This window comes from Oncorhynchus nerka, linkage group LG26, assembly GCF_034236695.1.
Source record: "Oncorhynchus nerka isolate Pitt River linkage group LG26, Oner_Uvic_2.0, whole genome shotgun sequence".
NCBI classification, from domain to species: domain Eukaryota; kingdom Metazoa; phylum Chordata; class Actinopteri; order Salmoniformes; family Salmonidae; genus Oncorhynchus; species Oncorhynchus nerka.
This window is the reverse complement of record NC_088421.1, coordinates 16417855-16440267: the sequence shown is the minus strand read 5'-3', so window position 1 is coordinate 16440267 and position 22413 is coordinate 16417855. Positions and strand designations below refer to the sequence as shown.

At 42.7% G+C, this 22413-nt stretch overlaps 2 protein-coding genes across 5 annotated transcripts in view; both read right to left on the bottom strand.

Moving 5' to 3' along the window:
- Nucleotides 1-744: 744 nt before the first annotated feature.
- On the bottom strand, nt 745-9037 carry LOC115110404 (protein LSM12 homolog A). The gene is made up of 5 exons (XM_029636022.2): nt 8875-9037; nt 3885-4018; nt 3099-3208; nt 2428-2554; nt 745-2323 (listed from the first exon to the last, which is right to left on the bottom strand). The coding sequence occupies exons 1-5, from the start codon at nt 8999-9001 to the stop codon at nt 2231-2233; spliced, it is 591 nt and encodes a 196-aa protein (XP_029491882.1). The 5' UTR covers nt 9002-9037; the 3' UTR covers nt 745-2230.
- An 886-nt stretch (nt 9038-9923) lies between these two features.
- LOC115110403 (histone deacetylase 5-like) overlaps nt 9924-22413 on the bottom strand; it is a 91212-nt gene continuing 78722 nt past the window's right edge. For all 4 annotated transcript variants that reach the window (XM_065010156.1, XM_065010154.1, XM_029636017.2 and 1 more), the window contains 12 exons: nt 21279-21412; nt 20917-21037; nt 18972-19021; nt 18631-18738; nt 18339-18394; nt 18028-18115; nt 17678-17895; nt 17390-17508; nt 16941-17074; nt 16713-16797; nt 16423-16588; nt 9924-16196 (listed from right to left, as the gene is read on the bottom strand). In XM_065010156.1, the coding sequence (XP_064866228.1) occupies nt 16157-16196; nt 16423-16588; nt 16713-16797; nt 16941-17074; nt 17390-17508; nt 17678-17895; nt 18028-18115; nt 18339-18394; nt 18631-18738; nt 18972-19021; nt 20917-21037; nt 21279-21412 (1319 nt within the window). In that variant the 3' untranslated portion in view covers nt 9924-16156. The remainder of the gene's footprint in view (nt 16197-16422; nt 16589-16712; nt 16798-16940; nt 17075-17389; nt 17509-17677; nt 17896-18027; nt 18116-18338; nt 18395-18630; nt 18739-18971; nt 19022-20916; nt 21038-21278; nt 21413-22413) is intronic.

The following is a 22413-nucleotide window of genomic DNA, read 5'->3' as shown; positions in this document are numbered from 1 at the left end:
CTATACATGGAGTCCTGGACAAAGGAAAACTATTCTCAGCCTGAATTAATGATTTAATTGAGGTAAAACATGTCAGAATCAAAGCGAGAGTGAAACTACAATATGAGTGACTAAGCATGCCATTCTATAGGGAAGAATAGGCTGCTTTAATTGGTTGATTGCATCTCCATTGTATTTTTGATTGTGGAGTAGCCCACAAATGCCCCTAGAGGCCCTCAATTTCGCATGACAGGTAGGCAGGCCTACTCTAATTCATTAAGTGAGTGAATAGGGAACATACAGTATTTCAAAACCATTTGTGGCATTTCACCAAATTGATTTTTAGGTATGTCATTACGTGTAATTCTGACAATGTGCCACGGTTCTTTGTTATGTGGATACTTATTGTTTATTGAAGGCAAGACCTTAGCGCTTGGATACTGTCTGATATGACCTATTGAATGGACATGGTCATTGCATGTTTACCACATCCATACATCTCACCTTCATTTACATTTCAATGATGCCCTCTGCTGACAATTTGAAGGCATAGCAGAGAACAAAAATGGTTTGCATTTCATCGATCCCAGCTCAATAAAACATTGAAATAATGCATTTAACAAAACAATTAGTTGAAGATGAATTCCTTTTCCCTGAGAGAGGAATATTTTGTTATGAGTGTGAACGAAAGACTGACTGCTACATCCCAAAGTAGAAATCCATGAACACCAAAGACCAAAAAAAGAAACATGACAAACTGCAAACTTCGTTTTTTTTCTCCTTTTTTTATTTCCATGTTACTAGCTATTTAAAAATAAAAAATAAAATACTGGGAAGGAAACCTTGGCAACGGCAGCCTCGTTGACACACGGTGGACGGGTAAACAACGCGGATGCCTGTCACAACTTAACCCCACTGGCCGAGCCTCCAATCAGGCTACATTGTTATAAACACGAGGCTGGGATAGGGGCCTTTGGGCCATTTGGGAAACCTGCTCCCCATCCCAGTCTCAAACATGGTAAGATATCTTTAAGTACATTTTTTTCAAAAGTGAATACAAAGCATCCCATACAGAACTGAGATCGATCTCATCGCACACGGTTCAGTGGCACGCCATATGATATTGGCCAACGTGGTTAATTAATTTGTTTTTTCTTGTTCGAACATGGGAGGAATGCATTGAGTCGGGCGGAAGAGCAGATTTCACCTGCCAAAGTGTGTCAATGGTCGGTAGACAATAGGAGTGGGAGATGGAGAGTGTAAGAAAAGAGCTGGATTTCAATGTGGTCCCATCGTGGAAGAGGTACTGTATTGTAGAATCAAAGACCATGAGGGACAAGGATGAAAGGGAAGAGGAAAACAGCCCAGCCTCTACTCTAAAATAACACATGCCCTTTATTCTTTAGCTTCCAGACTTAAAACTATACACAGAAAAACAGAGCATATTTAGTTTAGGTGGGACCATGCAGCAAGAGCTTATGGGTAAAAGCAGACAGTCATGTCTGTTTGGAAAAAAGGAAAGCATTTCATGAAAATATTTCAAGCTACTAGAACCAAATGGGTGTTTACAAATTGTATTTTTCCTGAAAGGACAATTTGGGGGAGGTATTTCAAGTCTATTTTATGTCAGATTAATAATGTTAACACGATTTGAGTGTTTCCCCCGTTGAGGGAAAACAGCAATTTCAATAACCTACTGGGTGCATGTTTGTAAGATTGTGAGAGTTCCCATTCATCCCATTCACACGGTCACTATTGGCATCCTTTCAGTCAGCTGTTAAAAAAATAACCATGTGCTTTCAAGAAAGCTATTAAAATTAGTGTTCTTGTCAAAACAGTATTTCAATATTAGAAAAGGTCCTTTATCTCTTACCATAAATTTCTACTCTTGAAATTTACGAGAATTGACTAGAAAATAGATCAACCAATGAATAGAAATCAAGTGACTTTTCTCTGTGAAATGGAAGTGAGGAGCAGGCTTGACGGCAGGAGGAGAGAAGAAACAGAAGGGAAGGTAAGAGGTCAAGAAGAGGAGTGTGGGTGGGGAATGATGGCAAATTGAGATTACTTTTGTTAGATTATCTTTAAAAATGAACTGGATATTTCCCTCTCGATTGGGACCCCCTTTTGTCCTGTTCAAAATGTTGGACACCTCTGATGTTAAAGGGAGGGGGAAGAGAGAAGAACAAACTGCCTTTGGCGTTGTGACCTCCCCCAACCAATTCCCCCTCCCACACCCCCTCCCTCCGGCTCAAGATGATAAGGTGGAGTCTTTCTGTGTTTGCTGTGCTTGTGGCCGCTGCACAGACTTCTGGCTCTCCACATCTCTAAAATGTTTCTCCACCTGCAGGGGAAAAGACAAGTAAGATTTTATCCTCAATCAACTTTCTGGTATTGCAATTCCTGTATTCCCTCAATGGTGGATGAATGGTGGGAAGACATACTCACTATTTTGCGTACGTGACTTAAAGCGCTACCCTCTTTGCCTTTGCAGTTCTCCACTTGGTAAGGTGGGGATATGACCACGTCGTCCATCACCATGATGTTCTTCTCCTGCCATTTGCAGTCTTTGATGCTACAGAGAGATTGAGAATGTTTTAGAAAAAAGCACCCAGTAGCTTCCTTCAGTCAGGGTACTGAGGTTAAAGGTTTCAGGTCACACATTTAGACAGATCACTCCATGCAGCAGGTATCGGATGGTGGACAGGTGCATATCGAACAGCAACAACGCTGAAGAAAATGTACAAACAAATGAAACAGAAGAACATTACAGAATTAACAGCTTACATTAGAAATTGGTCAATCAGTGTTGGTACTGTAAGACTTACAGTCATAGTCTAGGCCAAATCAGGGATCAACACTAGAACCAAGAGGTATAATGGAATGCATACTATTTGATAGGGTTTAAAACAAAACATTACCGAATCAAAGACTGGCATTCAAACTGGTCAACTAATCAGTGAAGGCAACTTCACCATCCAATGAGACTACTTAAATGCATTGGGTAGCACATTTTCTTTAAAACAGCCTTTTCTGACCGACAGAGTAAGTAAATAACTGATTTTTCTATAGTTGGATGAAGCAGAGCCCCAGTATTAGAGACAGGAGACGATACTCACGTTTTATGTATAGTCTGGAATAGCTGTTGGCCCTCCACAGAGACTCCAGCACTAATTGCATATGCTTGGGATAACTTGTCTTCCTTTTCCGACCGTGCTCTGTTGGCAAGCTGCAGGCGTGTTGGAAAAGGGGAACCAAAACGTTAGAGCTGTTCACAATAGCCAACATTCTCAACTGCAAACCCCGAAAGCCCTTGGAAGTTAATGCAAAATGATTTTTTTGATTTGGCATTGAAAGGAACTTTAAGGAATTTCCACCTGTTAGCAATACAAACAAATATTAGAAACTGCTTAGTGATCATTTTAGTAAAATGTGGAACAGGTGGGTTTTGTTTGATGCCGACCAAAGTTGAATGATATGGCGATGGAACATTTCAGGATTTTTTTGGGCAAGACAATGGCCATTCATTCTTTAAATAGACAAACAATCCATTCAGGTTAAACATATGGTTCCAAGCAACATGTGAAAGCACCCAAAATTATACAAATTCATTGACTCCGTGTTGGGACAGGGATTCCCAATTCCAGTCCTGAAAACCAATGGGTGTGCAAGTTTTTGTTTCAGCCCAGCATAAACACACCTGATTCAACTAGAATAATCAGCTTGCCTAAACGAATTACAGTCTTTAGTCTGACTGAACCACAATTAGCTGACTCAAGTGAGTTAGAGCAGGACTTATTGATAAAGCTAATGACAAAATGACCAGATGTCCGATTCGTCATTACTTGGTATGAGAAGGCGATGTGTCAAGGAGGGTGTGAGGAGTGGTGATTGGCTGGTCTTACCTTGCTGACATTCAGAGATGCTAGTGGAGGAGGAGTTTCAGTGCGGTCATTAATGATGTCCACCTCAGACACATAAGCTAAGTTAATCAGAATCACGTCGCTGACGTTTGCCTTTCCACTGGAGGGGGCGCATTCTGAAAGGTCAGTGGGTCAAGGCAAATAGGCTGTACGACACATTCAGAATGGAGGTCAAATAAGCAGCAGTTCGCATTAGACTAAATATACATGCAGGACTTGTATGTGAGGGAAACAATGGATCAGCTGGAATCAGAATTCTATCACTTCTTCCACAAACATTAGGCTATGCCAGACCTGAGGTAAAACAACATTTGTAAGTTATTGAGCTTAAGGAGAAGTCAGAACACACATTCTAAATGGCATACTGCAGCTAGTTACAATAGTCCAATTTAGTCGCTCAATAGTGAACCACTGACCAAATAGGCCTAATAAGTGAGCACAACATATTCTACTCTAGTAGAACACAAAATCCAAGCACAGCACCAATCCAACTTTGCCATGTGCTGGAGATCCCCTGATGGAACATCTTTTTCACCCCCCCCCCCTCCCTCCCTCCCTCTGTTCTCAGCTAACATCAAGGCGGTGGCCCGTTCCTGTAGGTTCATGCTCTACAACATCCGCAGAGTACGACCCTGCCTCACACAGGAAGCGGCGCAGGTCCTAATCCAGGCACTTGTCATCTCCCGTCTGGATTACTGCAACTCGCTGTTGGCTGGGCTCCCTGCCTGTGCCATTAAACCCCTACAACTCATCCAGAACGCCGCAGCCCGTCTGGTGTTCAACCTTCCCAAGTTCTCTCACGTCACCCCGCTCCTCCGCTCCCTCCACTGGCTTCCAGTTGAAGCTCGCATCCGCTACAAGACCATGGTGCTTGCCTACGGAGCTGTGAGGGGAACGGCACCTCAGTACCTCCAGGCTCTGATCAGGCCCTACACCCAAACAAGGGCACTGCGTTCATCCACCTCTGGCCTGCTCGCCTCCCTACCACTGAAAACTCAAAACTGTTCGCTGCTCTGGCCCCCCAATGGTGGAACAAACTCCCTCACGACGCCAGGACAGCGGAGTCAATCACCACCTTCCGGAGACACCTGAAACCCCACCTCTTTAAGGAATACCTAGGATAGGATAAAGTAATCCTTCTCACCCCCCCCCCTTAAAAGATTTAGATGCACTATTGTAAAGTGGCTGTTCCACTGGATGTCATAAGGTGAACGCACCAATTTGTAAGTCGCTCTGGATAAGAGCGTCTGCTAAATGACTTAAATGTAAATGTATTCTGCCATTCAACAGCCTCACAACAGAACATCCTGGGATCATGTTTGCCCATTACCTAGGAAACAGGTCCAGGGTTCACCACTGCAGTCCAGGAACAGCCTCTTGCCCAAGAAACAATGCAGACTGTTACAACCCATAACAGAAGTCCTAAACATTGACTGGTAAGTCCTGAGCTTTAGGCTAACAAACCACCAGCAACTAAACAAAATGAATAGCCCACTCAGAACTTCTCAAATGAGATGTTAAGAAGCAAGCATTTCACAGTTAGTCTACACCTGTTATTTAACCTCTTCAGTCGACCCTCTACTTTTTTGAACATTTTGTTAAAAATCGCGCAACATTTCAGCGCCCTGCTACTCATGCCAGGAATATAGTACGTTCATATGGTTAGAATGTGTGGATAGGAAACCCTCGGACGTTTTTAAAACTGGTTAAATCATGACTGTGGCTATTACATAACGTGCGTTACATCGGAAAGCGCAGGAAAACCTGATCACAGAAAATGGAAATAAATATCCTTGCGCCACTTCCAGCAATTGTTAACAGTGAGCCGAATTAGATAAGACCGAGCATTCAACTCCCACAGCATCCCCATGTTGTCTAGAGTCTTGTGAATTGAATCATCTTTGATTCTTGGTTGAACCGAAAGAGGGGCACGACTTACCTCCGGTCTCCGCCCAGATCATTCCGGAAGAGCTCTCTCCTGAAATTTTTTCCAAGACGACAGCTAATGATTTCTACATCGCCTATGGATGATTTTTATCGCTTATTAACGTTTACTAATACCTAAAGTAGCATTACAAACGTATTTCGAAGTGTTTTGTGAAAGTTTATCGTTTAAAAAATGACGTCACGTTGTGAAATCGCTGTTTTTTTGTTTATCACACAGTCTACATATAACGATATCTTGGCTTTATATGGCCCGATTTAATCGAAATAAAGACCCAATAGTGTTTATGGGACATCTAGGAGTGCCAACAAAGAAGATGGTGAAAGGTAATGACTGTTTTCTATTTTATTGTGCGGTTTGTGTAACGCCGAAATGCTAATTATTTTGTTTACGTCCCCTGCTGTGCTTTTCTGTTGTAGTGTATTGGTGCATGCTATCAGATAATAGCTTCTCATGCTGTCGCCGAAAAGCATTTTAAAAATCTGACTTGTTGCCTGGATTCACAACGAGTGTAGCTTTAATTTGATACCCTGCATGTGTATTTTAATGAACTTTTGAGTTTTAACTAATACTATTAGCATTTAGCGTAGCGCATTTGCATTTCCAGAGCTCTAGTTGGGACGCAAGCGTCCCAAGTAGAGGCAAGAGGTTAAGAAGCATGTGACAAATACAACATTTGATTTGAAGACGGCATGAGGTGTATAGACTCCACCAGGAGATCCCCTTTCAACTCCGCTAACTTAAGTGAGGGGACAAAGAGTCCAATGCATTGTTTGTAAGGGAGGAGGCTGGGTACGAACGAGCCACAATTCATATGGATATCAGAAATACTGTGGAGCGAAAGAGGGCAAATAGCCTACAAGGCAGAAAACATTTTTTTTTGGCATACTAAGCACAACTGCCAAGAGTAGCCTTCACGAACACCCAACTGTGTTAAAGAAAGATCAAAGGATACTATCTAGTAGGAGCCTGCTTACTGCCCTTGACACGGTTTATAGTCTGGTGACAGACAAAATTAACAGATTCTGACCTCACAAAACAACCGAAGGCAGCACAGAACCTGTACTTTAACAGATTTCCCAAAAAGACTAAAAACCTGAGCCAAGCTAACTATTTCCCAAATAAAAACCAGGTTGGATATGAGTAAAAGTTTGTGAATAAGGCCTGTGTCTTTACTATGGTCAGAAAAGTTCTCATTACAAGGCAGACAGAGGTAAAGTGCTCAGAGCTGAACTCATTCAGGTTTACAATCCTTCATTTTATGGCTGCTGTACTTCCTCCATAACAGTAATAGAGGGCTGTGGATTTCCTGTCTGTCATCATGACCTTTCAGTGACTCACCAGCCTCAAGGGAAACAACCTAACATGCCATGAGGGTATGACTGGATCTAGAAGCTTTATTTACCCTCTGCACTGTACTATGCTATTGTGTCACCCTGAAAACATGTCACAGTGTGCTTCCATAAGCAAAATACCTCAAGTGAATAGGCCTACATGATACACATCTTGAAGAGTATTGGGAACATGCCCTCTATGCATCTTTCAACATCCACAAAAAAGTAGACTAGATTTAACAACCTTAACATTGTAGATCTGTATAAAAAAAAACAATAAAAACATTTTAAAAAACAAGGGCTAGTCATCAACTAACATTGATAAAATGCCTCTAACTTAACTAGATCAAATGAGCAAAGTCTGAGGATTGAGGCAGTACTACCTTCCAGCCAGGTAATAGAGACCTGTTTGACATCCACCGGACCGTGAAGGTATGGAATGCACACGGTTGAAATCCACAATGCTGATGCAGTGTGATAACAGCTGACTGACAGACATCACATTCCTTCCCCTGGCTGTGGCTGCAGTTATTTCACTATCACAGGGTGGCCTGACTCTGGGCCTTTCTGCCCTACACCAGGCAGAGGTGGAAGATTGGCCCGCACAACCACGCAAACAGAATTCTTAGTGCTCTGCAATGTATGTCTGTGTGAGCATATAGTCCAAATCAGATGGATTCCTAAGAGTTCTGCAGCATATCAAATCTTGTCCATTTCTCTAAGCAGTGCTCTGTGCAGGCCTGAAAATGAATATATCTGGGCTAAAAGCACAAGAGATGTGTATAATACCTCAACTCCACCCAACCTATACTGTATAGGTCTTCTCCAAATGTTGCCTGTAAGAAATCCACCTGGCCTTATCCCATCAACATCCCTCATGTCATGAAATACAAGTCTGCACATTCACATAACATATTTCACAGCAACTAGGTAACGTTGGCCACCTTCCAATATAGCTACAACTAAGAACTTGCGTATAGTTAATGTATTTCTCAAGTTCGCTACAAAACTCTTGACAGGGGTCAAAGTACTTAGGTAGACAGTTACTAGCTAACGCTAGCTAACCCAAGAACTTGACAGTCACTCCTTTCTAAACTGTCACCAGTGAATCATGGCGTGTTAGTTTCGACAACGTAAGCTAAGTTGGGGTGGGTAGCTACCTACATCATTGCATGACTAGCCATTAAATAACCATTGTTTTAGAGCATACTATAACTAACCGTGGTCTGCTAGTTCGCAAGCAGCTAGAAAATGGACTAAGTGTTAATAAGAATTTGCCAGGCATAACGCCCCTTGGAGCTGCCAGATAGTGATCCATACAAGGACCGACTGTGCTAACGCTGACCACAATAGCTTGGGTTAGCAAGTTAGGTAGCATTTGGCACTATACCATGCCAACTTCGATAGCCAGCTAGCTAACAACAAACATTAACTCAAGATCATGCCGATTCTAAACTTGACATACCTGGCTTGAAATAGAAAGTAACAAGGTTTAAAGTAACTGAACAGAACAGTATTTAAATCGTGTGGTTAGCTACGTTTTGATCAAGAGTAGGCTAGTTAGCTCCCTAGCTAGTCTCCTGACTACGCTTGCGCGGATCTCAATTTGGCAAGCGCGACCAGTTACCCCCAGGCCCCTTGCAGCCTGAAAGACCACCGATTTAGTGACAACGGAAAACGGTAAAAAGGATACTCAAAGTCAACATCTTGGACTGATAGTCAAAGGCAACGACCTCTCCTTGCAATTGCTGCCCCAAGCAGGTGAGGCAGGAGACATGGCTCCCGACACTGAAATACTCCCCCGGTCCAGGAGCCGCCATCTTCTCCGCCAGGAAACGGGAGCGCCAGATTTACGTAAATATACGCCGTGGCGTCACTAACTACCGATAGGGAATGTTGATGGGCGTTGTCATAGACTGATCACACTTCCCCGGGCGGTCCAATTCTCCACCTCATGACTGGTTGATAGAGTTTAACCGATCTGGACCCTTAAATTGTCCCGATCTAGTAATATTTTATTAGAAGTCCTTCTCGCCAAAATAAAAGTAATATGGTTTGTCCATGTCAAAGAAAGAAATGTCCGACGTGCCAACTGGTTGAACGCGGCACATGTATTACTGCAACCAGTTATCAAGTCCGACATTTCCGAGTTCGACTACTAGTCACACTATCACATGAACGGCAGCAATAGTACTTCTCAAGATGTTGCAATATTGGTGAGTAGGCCTATGCATAAAAAACATTTAGTTAATTCACTCACACTGTTTGGAGACTGAACTTGAGGGTTGCTTTTACCATACTTATAAACATCCCTCATCACAAGCACCAGAGTAAAACATCCATGCACTTGGCATTTCACATTCATCTTGTTTTTTCCACCATAAATGTATATGTGGAGTGGACAGTTCTAAATATATATGTTTTTGACTTTCCTGTTACAAGCTTGAAGCCTAATTTCATGATGCTAGTATAGAAATAAGCAGGTGATTCTGACCAGGGCCCGATTACGGACTGGGCACTTGCCCTGGGGACCCACCATATAGCATATCAAACACGTCATAAGCCATAACAAAATGTGTACAATTGCAGGAAATTCACTTTAACTGCAAACTGAGAAGAAAAATAAATAAATAAATATATATATATACACACTTTAAAATAACCACTCATCCACTTCACTATTCAAAGCCATGTATGTTATCCCACCACCAACACTGTAAATGAAATATTTTTTACTCTTTGTATTGGAGCAGTGAATCGCTTTATTGAGTTTGACAATTAACAGGCCCACTTTAAAAAAAAAGATACTCAAATAGGATGTCACAACATTACAATGAGTAATAAAAAAAGGGCTTTAAAAAAAATGTACACAACCTGAAATAAAACAGTAATCAGACTCAACATTCCCTTTAAGATCCTTGCTAACCCACAAGGTGGCGCTGTGCACAATGCAACTCATGAAAAAAAAGGTCAAAGGGACAGCGATTTTCATCAATAATAGTCACAGTAATAGATTGCTCAAATAGCGTGTATTGCACATGTGTACACATATATGCACATATACACGTGAGTAGCAATTAGTATAAACACATTTGTATTGTCGCAACAGGAAAGCATTTGAAAGAACACATGACATTAAGGAATGTGCTTTGATCAATTCAAAACGTCTGCATTAGTTATGACCAGAAGAGAGAAAGAATATATTTAAAATATAAGGTAAAAGACAGTCACATTCAAACATCCAACCACAGAAAGTGGAGATTGTGTCCTTCCACTGCGCTGGTGTTTCAACGTAAGAGACACACTTCTCTTTCCAAAGTCAAAAAAATATACAATTACTCTTTGAACCTTGACGATCATAGGTCACTACATATACACAATGTATGAAATATAAATAAATATACATTTACTGAATAGCAAAATAGTGTGGCAGCAACAATAAAGCTATCTTCAATGGTGGATAAGTCGATATAATTTACAGACTTGGATGTCTTCCAGTATCTGTTTAGACAGAAAGAACACATTTGCATGGTTGCCACTTTTAGTAGTTGTTTTGACTAAGGCAACACACAAAAACATTCCTATATTCTGAGTAGACTTTCTTGGTTTGAGTTTTTTTTTTTGCTGCCCCTCCAACATACCCACAGGAAAAAAGCCCTGACCTACAAAACACACGTCAGTTCAATTAAAGGGTAATTATGTCATATGCCATCTCACCCACGGGACAGCCCAATGGGTTATTGGGCTGTCCCGTGGGTGAGATGGCATATGACATCTCACGTGGAGGTACAAAACTATGCACCAAATCTCTAAATGGTCAATGATCTAAATGAAAACATGAACAAGGTTATAGCAGTCCCATGTACTGCAAGTACACCCCCCCCCCACACACACACACACACCATAGCCACATGTAAAAGGAAGTAGGAACCACTGTGTATATTACATGTGAGTACAGTGGCATCCACCAACAATTTTGCAAGTGATGAGTTTCAATTCCTACCCCGGTGACATGATTGTGACAACACCGTGATTAGAGTTCAGTCAAATGGCGAATGCCTGTTTTTTCTGTGACATCAGGTCACGTGCTCCGCCTGGGAAGTAGTACCACTGAAAACCAACACCGAAAGAGCATACCATGGTCGGTATGACAATAGGAGCTATAAGGGAACTTTATGACGTTAAAGGGGTAGTTCACTCACAATTCAAAGTTTCAGACATTTTCAGACCTCGAAGGTCAACATGATTCCAAGTCCCACACCATTGGGTAAGTAGATCCAGCTATACCGTGCATTCGGCAAGTATTAAGACACCTTCACTTTTTCCATATTTTGTTACATTACAGCCTTATTCTAAAATTGATTAAATAGTCCCCCCCCCTTAATCTACACACAATACCCCATAATGACAAAGCAAAAACAGGTTCTTAGATTATACATTTAAAAAAATGTAAATATCACATTTACATAAGTATTCAGACCCTTTACTCAGTACTTTATTGAAGCAACTTTGGCAGCAATTACAGTCTTGAGTATTCTTTGGTATGATGCTACAAGCTTGGCTCACCTGTATTTGGGGAGTTTCTCCCATTCTTCTCTGCAGAGCCTCAAGCTCTGACCGGTTGGATGGGGAGCGTCGCTGCACAGCCATTTTCAGGTCTCTCCTGATGTTCGATCGGATTCAAGTCACGTTTCTGGCTGGGCCACTCAAGGTCATTCAGAGATTTACACGAAGCCACTCCTGCGTTGTCTTGGCTGTGTGCTTGGAAGGTGAAACTTCACCCCAGTCTGAGGTCCTGAGCAGGTTTCCATCAAGGATCTCTGTACTTGTTCCATTCATCTTTCCCTCGATCCTGACTAGTCTCCCAGTCCTTGCCACTAAAAAACATCCCCATAGCATGATGCTACCACCACCATGCTTCACCGGAGGGATGGTGCCAAGTTTCCTCCAGATGGTTGGTTTCATCAGACCAGAATCTCATTTCTCATGGTCTGGGTGCCTTTTGGCAAACTCCAAGCGGGATGTCATGTGCCTTTTACGGAGGAGTGGCTTCTGTCTGGCCACTACCATAAAGCCCTGATTGGTGGAGTGCTGCAGAGATGGTTGTCCTTCGGGAAGGTTCTCCCATCTCCACAGAGGAACTCTGGAGTTTAGTCAGAGTAACTATTCCCCGACCAAGGCCCTTCTCCCCCATTTGCTCAGTTTGGCCGGGCGGCAAGCTCTAGAAAGAGTCTTGGTGGTTCCAAACATCTTCCATTTAAGAATGATGGAGGCCACTGTGTGCTTGGGGACCTTCAATGCTGCAGACATTTTTTGGTACCCTTCCCCAGATCTGTACCGACACAATCCTGTCTCTGAGCTCTACGGACAACTCCTTCGACCTCATGGCTTGGTTTTTGTTCTGACATACACTGTCAACTGTGGGACCTTATATAGACAGGTGTGTGCCTTTCCAAATCATGTCCAATCAATTAAATTTACCACAGGTGGACTCCAATCAAGTTGTAGAAACATCTCAAGGATGATCAATGGAAACAGGATTCACCGGAGCTCAATTTCAAGTCTCATAGCAAAATGTCTGAATACATATGTAAATACGGTGTGTTTTTTGTTGTTGTTTGTTTTTAAATCTTAGATACATTTGCAAAAATTCTAAAAAACAGTTTTTGCTTGGTCATTATGGGGTATTGTGTGTAGATTGGTGGGAATTTGTTTTTAAATACATTTTAGAATAAGGCTGTAACGTAACAATGTGGAAAAAGTCTAGGGGTCTGAATACTTCCAGAATGCACAGTATGCTCCAATCCCAAATGAATGGGAAGGTTGGACACTGGCACTGTCTAAAATGGTGAAATCAGATCATCTTTCCCATTTATTTGGGATTCAAGCATATCTGATTTCACCATTTTAGACAGTGCCAGTGTCCAACCTTCCCATTCATTTGGGATTGCAGCATAAAGCTTGATCTACTTGAGATGGACATGGAGTCATATTGACTTCAAATGACAGGGCTGAAAACCTCTAAAACTTACATTTTGGATTGAACTAAGCTAGCCCTTTGTGTTCCATATGAAGAAGGGTAACTAGTGAGGGAGTTAAACGTTAAAGGGGTGTCAACGCCTATGAAAACATAGTCACTGTATAGTTATTACAGTATGTAGATAAGTTCAATATAAAGTTGTGTGACAAAGGGACAAAAGTACCTTACGATGGGTGAGTGGACCGGTAGAGAATGGACTATATGATTAGAGGGAACAACTCTACAGAAATATCCTATTACGTAATGATAGTTTTTTTTTTACCTCAATAAAGGAGGACAAATGAGATGCAGAATACTTGGTCAGTGTTTCGTTACATTGCTTGAAATAAAACAAAATGATCAATGTAGACCAGCACACATTATCTTCTGAGTATGCTGGTGAAAGTGGTACTTTTGTATACTTTTTAGCCGGTAGTTCTGAAAGTTGTGGTCACGAGCAAAAAGTGGGCCCCAACAATTGTGTATTACGTGACATACGTGCACCATGTCCTAGATCTCCCTCTTTCTCTGCTGTTGATGTACCATGTACATTTCGCTAGCTGGCAAGAGGCAGAAGCTCATTGGTTTTACTCAAATTGCTAGAGGGCTGGCCTAGGTGGGGGAAAATAAGGAAAATGCCAGTCCAAAGGAAAATGCCACAGCATCCCAAAAAACAGTGGCTTTTAAACTAGGGATTGCGTAGCTAATTGAGGTAATTCTGCTTTTAGATTATGCATGTATGAACGACACATTGACACATCCAGCCGAAAGCGAGAGGTTTTAAAAAAAGACTTAATAGTCGCCAAAGTTCCAGAGCATGTCTTTAAGGGAGGTGTCGGTTACCATTCTCTAGTAGATATACTTGATTTGTATGAATTCCTCAAGCATGATGATTGTGCTAATTCCCACTGTAAATATATATATTTAATTTGTGTGATCATATAGGCGTCAAGTGAAAACACTTTTCATTGATTGAGAAATATAAATATTGATGGCAAAAATGGAGGCCAGATAACACAGCACCTGGACACTAAGTCAAACAAAGGGTTTATGACAGCTGACAAGTGGGCAACAGTTGAGGGATTGGGGTATTGCAGTGTAAACATCTAAAGTGGTGCTTGCTCATGATTATTTGCCAAATGAGATCCACCCCATATCACAATTTCTGTTGTCTCTTTTTTTTGTGTGGAAAAAACAAAAATGGCACTTAGGACAAAACATTGATTGCAAAAACCAGTATGATTGTGTGCTTAAGGTGGCTTTAGCATACTTTTTTTTTTTTTAACTCTTCTCAAATATAATATTCATATCCAATTTGATTGGATTAACACTGTTATTGTCATTATTCATATACATATTCATATATTTGATTTTTTTTACAAAATAAAACGTTTGTTTAAAAAAGTGACCAAGTTCAGTCCTTCCTCTCTAAATAAATGGAAAAACAATGAGTTCGTTATTGAACCGTCTCAGGTTGAGGGGTTTGCCAGAGCAGGACAGGATGCAGTATTTACAAGTGACAGGAAGTGACATGGCAAAAAGTTGGTCGTTGTAGCGTTCAAATTTCCTCACAATCATACCGCCAGCCGCATTTGTACTGGTCGGAATTGATAAAGGACGCAAAAAAAAAAAAATCAGTTAAGGCCACACTGACCTTTGACCTAGAGTATTACACAAACCCAGAAAGAGGAAAGAGAGAGGACATAGGATTAGAATCCCATCTCTGCAGAGATGGCTAAAATGGTGCATTCTCTGGAGGAAATTAAGGCATTTTGAAAGAAACAAGCAAACAAATATACAAACAAAACAGACATGAGAGTAACAAGTGTGTAGATTTGTCTTTCTGTCCTGTGTTCTGCTAAGTGGTGGTGTAGTTGGTGTTAACAGGGATATTTAATATAAAGGCACCAAGTTCTTCTAAAAACGTCTTTCTCCAGTCTCATGACCACCACAAGTCTCCCAGTCGCAGCAGCAAGCGTGAGACAAAAAGTTCATAATCCAAGTATTATTCCACAAAAATCCTTCCTCGTCCAATCCGTGGGCTTTCATTGCACCAAGCGGTAAATTTGATTGTGGGTATGTATGTGTCCTTTTTTGATAGTCCAAACAAAGTAGAAGGGTAAAAACCACCTCAAAATACATTCTGTCCCATACAAAGTGGAGGGAGCTGAGGCTTCCTGAAAAAAAAAAAAAGAAGACTGAATTGGAGAGATGTCTCCTTCAGCCAGTAAGTCCCCCATGGCAGGATCCACAGCTCGACCTCCACTCCACAACCACAGCTGATATCGGATACAGTGAAAGGAATATATATATATATGTTTGTGTGCTTCTTTGAACAGATTATTGAATAGATGCATGAGAATACCAAATGACAGACAAAATAGGAACAGAGGTACGCATGCTCTGAAAGGAAGAGCATTATTCATTGATACAACCCCATTGTTGTTCCGCTGTTGGGAACTTAGTGTGTATAATATAATGCGGGTGTGTTTGAGTGTATTTGTGGCTGTTGAAATATTTTTGCTGCTTGTTGGCTTTTTCAGTTCTAATGTTCCTGAAAAGTATAAAGTATGACAAGAAATGTACAAAGCTTCTCGGGCCCCAGAGCCGAGGTACCCCCCTGGATCCACTGCCTTCTGCTTACAAAAAAGATTGAAAGAAAAAAAGCAAGAAACACAGGCTCCTCAAAAGGTCCCGCCTCTTCCTGCTTCTCCACCAATCACGCATATCCGCCGCTGCCCCCTTTAGGTCAGTGTGTGTGTGTGTTATGCCTCTCCTCTCCCACACACACTTTAACAAACTCACCTCAGTGAGTTGGAAAGGGAGGCTAGCACAAGTCCATCAATCCTCAGAAAATGGAAAGAGGTGAGGCGAGGGCTGGAAAGAGGAGAGGATGACAGGAGAAGGCTAATGCCGAAGGATGTGGAGACAAAGGTGTCGTGACAACTGTTTCCTCCTACAAGACGGGCTCTTCTTCCATTGGCTCTTCTGTAGACCTGCAGGTACACCAAATAGGAAACAGCACGACATAGACATTAGCCTCTTAGTCATGCCAAAATAAAAGCCCCTACCAACGAAGGACGGTCAAAACGTATATGATAAGTCTACACCTTAAGTCTCAGTGGAACTTCAGGCCCACAGCCTTATGAATCTGATGTCTTAAAAAAAGCCATTCCAAAACCACATAAAATCCCCAAAAGAGCGAATGGTGCAGGTGTTTACCTGCTGGTCTCCGTGGAGACGGTGGAAGCGGCGGCCTGCTCAGTATCCACGGTAAGCGATGCCATGGCGGTGACCGTGTCGGCCTCGTCCTTCTCTCTCCGCTGGGCATCCATTAAGGACTGGCCCACCGTGGGAGCCAACCTTTGGAGAGAGCTCCAGTGTTTACCTGCAGGGAGAGAAGGAGTCATGTCAGTTTTAAGGGTGACGTGATACACATGACGCAAACACAACTAAGTGCATATGTGCAGGTAAAACACAATGATCATTTTGATTTTAGCGAACTAACGCACTCTGTATCTCGATGACCCTCTCCAGAGAGGCAGCAGCTTTTGGACAGGGCTTCTGTTGCAAGACAGCCTGTGGCAGGGGGTCCAACTGACAGAGAAACAGTGTGAGAGAGAGATTGGGATGTAAAAACAAAATTTCCTCTCTGAACAATTACATCCATCTTTACCAAATGACAGGTAGTGTATGTGACATCACGGCACTGTCCCCTCCTATAGCAGATGATGTCATACCTCATCGCCGAGCAGGGCCGCCACACAGGACTCGGAGGCATCACAGATGGCCGTGAGGTCGTGACCTCCTTCCAGCGCCAGGACCACACGTCCCCCCGCCAGCTTCATCAGCTGCTTGGTGAGGTGGCCGAAACCTGAGGATGGTTCAACACTGTACTGAGTATAATCTTCTGTGTAAATCATGAATTGATGTGAATAGGAGAGGTCTGCACAGGAATTTTAGTTTTGTGCAGGTTTATGAAATAAAGGCCCCATATGATAGGAAATCATTCAGGTACTTCAATATTCCTATGTAGTCTCTTAGCGTTTCTTCTAGTGGTTAAGTACTATTCTTCCAGCAGGGGGTAGTAGTGTATATACAATTAGCTAGAGGACCCTCTTATAAATGCACACACTATGGAAAAGGCTTGGCAGAAAAACTGACACGTAAAAAGTAATGTTCAACTTACATTTAGCAGTGACGTTGTATCCTCCCAGAGGGGACTGGTGGCCCTCCACGGCATCAAACCCAGCGGACACTAGGACCACGTCAGGGGAGAACTCGTTGGCTATGGGCATCACCACCGTCCTGTTTAACAGACAAGATGGAAAACAACATTTTATTTTCTTACGTTTCCAGATCTGCAAGAACTAAGCAGTGTGGAAATCGCTAAATAAGCAGAGCCTGTTCATATGAATGAAAGATCAGTGCCAATGTTGCTGCTCGTTCAGCTAATGACCAACAACCGTCTGTTCACCTGAAGGCAGTCAGGTACTCCACGTCACCCATGGGCGGTTCTACGCCCCCTGTCCAAGCGATGTTTGTGTTGAAGCCAACACCAGGTCCAACCCCCACCTCTTCAGGAGCCCCACTGCCGGGGAAGAAGTTTCCATCGTCGTAGCGATGCATGGAAATGTAAAGTACATTGGGGTCGTTGTAAAAAGCCTGCTGTGTCCCGTTACCATGGTGAATGTCCTGGACACAGAGAATGGATATGTGAACAATAATACATGACCTGCATTGATCACATAATGTATGGTATATATTTTGGTATCATGACAACACTAGCACATATAGGGCCTCGCTAACAACACACTTCCCACTCACCCAGTCCACGATGAGGACCTTGCTCACTCCTAGTTTCTGCTGCAGCAGCTTGGCTGTGATGGCCACTGAGTTGAAGAAGCAGAAGCCCCTGCAGACAATGACAGACACACAAAAAAAATATATATATTTAGCAGAAACAGGGAGAATGTTTAAGGGCACTGCCCAGTAGTTACTCAAAATGGACGCTTTTACCAATTATTGTATCAACCATCGCACACGTCATTTCTCTATGGAACTTCAACCAACTCCTTTGAAGCCCCCTAGCCACTCCCCCGCCCCGTCTCTACCCATGACTCCCTGGGTGTACTCACATGGCAGTGGATTCCTCAGCGTGATGGCCTGGTGGACGCACCACGGCAAAGCCGTTCTGGAATGGAGAGGAGAGAGAGAAACAGTTCATGAGAAATTGTAGGGCCTATCCATCAACAAAATCAAGTGACTAAGTGCTTATTTATCAGGGTACTATTGTGTCCACCCATGAACAAACCCACAGGGTATATTACATGATTATTACATATTGTTCATTTTAAATTAATGTGCAAGGTTGCCCCTGACAACTTTCAATCAAACAGTAGTGGAACGGAGAGAGGCTGGTAATGTTACCTTCAGTTCCCCGGCGGCCACTTTGAAAGCCAGCTCGATGACGCAGCCAACAGCCATTCTGACAGCGCCCGAGGAGTGCATCTCGTTCCACACAGTGTCACTGTCCACCTGCAGAGGGCAATAGAGAACACTCATCCCCACCCTGCTACTGTTCTTTTAACACTGATAACATGACACTGCTGTAGGTGATGTAATGCTCAGCTTTGTGCTGCTTATGTTGAATTAATATCCTGCATGATTAAACTGCATGACATTTTCTGAAACTGTATTATTATCCAATCTCAACCTCTAACTAAAATGTCAATGTAACTCCATTCTAAATGGATGGATAGATGACTCACCCCAATGCCTCCACAGGGCAACACCGCATACATCTTCTGACTGATTGGACCTTAAGGAGCCAATGGGGACAGGGAGCAAAGGTTAGATTGTAGTTTAAATAAGTTAAACACTATTTAGCCATATTTCAACATTGTATCACACACCTTTTAGCCTTCCTAGCAGAGAGTTCTTTTCCCAAGATGCTCGGGATACGGTGCATTTGGAAAGTATTCAGACCCCTAGACTTTTTCAAATTTTTGTTAAAGCCTTCATTCTAAAATTGATGAAATGTTTTTTTTTCCTTTATCATGCTACACGTAATACCCCATAATGACAAAGCAAAAACAGTTTGACATTTGTGAAAATAGATTAAAAAAAAACAGAAATACCACATTTACGTAAGTATTCAAACCCTTTACTTAGTTGAAGCACCTTTGGCAACGATTACAGCCTTGAGTATAACGCTACAAGCTTGGCACACCTGTATTTGGGGAGTTTCTCCCACTCTTCTCTGCAGATCCTCTCAAGCTCTGTAAGGTTGGATGGGGAGCGTCACTGCACAGCTATTTTCAGGTCTCTCCAGAGATGTTCGATTGAGTTCAAGTCCAGGCTCTGGCTGGGCCCCTCAAGTACATTCAGAGACTTGTCCCAAAGCCACTGCTGCGTTGTCTTGGCTGTGTGCTTAGGGTCGTTGTCCTGTTGGAAGGTGAACCATCACCCCAGTGAGATCCTGAGCAGGTTGTCATCAAGGATCTCTGTACTGCACTCCATTCAACCTTCATCATGTGGCTTCTGTCTGGCCACTCTACAATTAAGGCCTGATTGGTGGAGTGCTGGTTAGACATGTGGAGTGCTGCAGAGATGGTTGTCCTTCTGGAAGGTGCTCCCATCTCCACAGAGAAAATCTGGAGCTCTGTCAGAGTGACCATCGGGTTCTTGGTCACCACCCTGACCAAGGCCCTTCTCCGCCAATTGCTCAGTTTGGCTGGGCAGCCAGCTCAGAGTCTTAGTGGTTCCAAACTTCTTCCATTAAGAATGATGCTGGCCACTGTTCTTGGGGACCTTCAGTGATGCAGACATTTTTTGGTACCCTTCCCCAGATGTGTGCCTTGACACAATCCTGTTTCTGAGCTCTACGGACAATTCCTTCAACCTCATGGCTAGGTTTTTGCTGACGTGCACTGTCAACTATGGGACCTTATCTATTTCCAAATCATGTCCAATCAATTAAATTTACCACAGGTGGACTCCAATCAAGTTGTAGAAACATCTCAAGGATGATCAATGGAAACAGGATGTACCTGAGCTAAATTGAGTTTAATAGCAAAGGCTCTGAATACTTATGTAAATAAGGTATCCTTTTTTGCAAAAATTAAAATACATTTTCGCTTTGTCATTATGGAGTATGTGTAGATTGAGGAAAAGCTTTTCAAATCCATTTTAGATTACGGCTATGACATAGCATAATGTGGAATAAGTCAAAGGGGTCTGAATACTTCCCGAATGAACGGTTTAGTTTATGTCTGCAAGTCCAGTTCTGCTAAGCACCACACAGAGTGAACTCACTTTGAAGTGTGTGTGTGTGTGTGTAGTCGACGGCTCAGTCACTGCAGTGCTGTTTTGCAGCTGATCCAGTCACCCCCCCCCCCCCCCTCTTCTATGAGACCCAGCCTAGCTATGAGTCACTCAGACGGGGGTGGACGGGCGTCTGGGGCCCTTTCCCCTCGACCAGCAGGTCTAAAAATACCCTCCTGCGCCTGTCAGGGAGCTGAGCCTTCAAACAATCCACCTGACTGCGTGTGAGTGTGTGTGGGTGGGTGGATGGAAATGAGAGGGGAAGTAACTACTTTCAAGGATGCTTGGGGCAAATATTGTTTCCATCATTCGAGCAAAATGGCTAGGGAAACACACATGCATGGGTTCTCACACACAAGAGGCGTAAAGACATGAGATGAGGTTAGGCACCTAAGAGCTTCTTGCTGTCTAGTTTCTGTCTGTTGAGGGGACTGGTTCCATACAGCAGTGTGTGGTATTCTGAATGCACAGTCTGGATCTCATCCAACGTGGCCTTCCTCCCCCGAATCCTCTGTACACAGTAAAGGAAAACACACGTAGCACACAATACATCAATTTCATTCAGGGTTATGTTGTATTGCTAATTGGGAAGTGATTTTCAAAATGAACTTGAACTAATAATGGATAAAGCTCATTCTCATCTCCACATAGCTTGCTCCACTCGCTTGTTTAAGTTACTGAGAAGAAATTCTCTTGGAAATAAGGAACGGAGCCGGTCGCTATACTAGCTGTAGTCTGCAGGGGGCCCTCACCTCACAGCGGCCCAGGAGCCCAGTCTCCTGCAGCCGGGACCACACACTCTGGATGCGGCCGGCGTGTTCTGGGTGGATGTGGGTGTTCCCACACATACACTGGTGCTTCAGCATAAAGGTGTCGTACACCAACCCTGAGAAGGAGATGATAGGAGAGGCAGAGAGAAAAAGAGAGGAGGGAGAGAGAAAGAGTGCAAGATGGAAAGAAAGAAAGAAGGGAAAGAAAAATAAGAAAAATGTAGCTTTTCAAGGCAGGGTAGGAAGAAGACCAAGCACAGGGCAAGCTCTCCAACTTCTCTCTCAGAACAAAATGGTGACCCCATTACCCAGCAGGTCAGAGCATAAGATCATCATCTCAATTTGATTTTTTCATGTTAGGACTGAAATAATTACACCCAGGCAGCCCTTATTGGACTCATCACTTAGTACAGGGGTTCCTAAACTTTTTCACTCAGGGGGGCCCCCTTCCAGCATTAGGAAACATCCCACACCCCCAACCATATCTATTTAAAGCTTATTTCCTGCAATTCTACACATTTTGTTATTGGTTGCAAAGACAATTTCAGTTTTAAAGCAATTCTATACATTTCTAATGTGTATTCGTGGTAGTAGAGGGACTAAAAAAAGTACAACAATATCTATGGGCTAAAAAAACTAAATAAAATGTTAGCTGATCTGGACATTTCTGACAAGTTATAAATAGCTCTAAGGTATGCAATGACTGACATGACAAGAGGAACTGATGATACACTACCCAATTTTGAAATTGCACCTTGTGCAATCTACTATTACAACTTTCAAGCGTAAGTTGAAAGCCGGACTGAGTTCCTGCCGACCCCTCGCCACGCCCCACAGTTTGGGAACCATTGACTTAGTCAACACGTCCTATTCTGCAGGGCCATTCGACCATGGACTGGCTAGGGAAGTGTTTGTTTTCTGAAAGTGTCTTATCTCTAAAGGCCAATGGCTTTCGTTAGTGTTTAACTAATAGGGATTTATTGCTAGCTCTACTATCTACCACTATGACAAAAAAAAATACAGCGATTCAGATAGATAACTAAGTTGAGACAGCTTCTTTCATATTGTTCAATAGGTCCTGATGTCACTTTGTATGTCATCTGTTCCAAAACCAAAA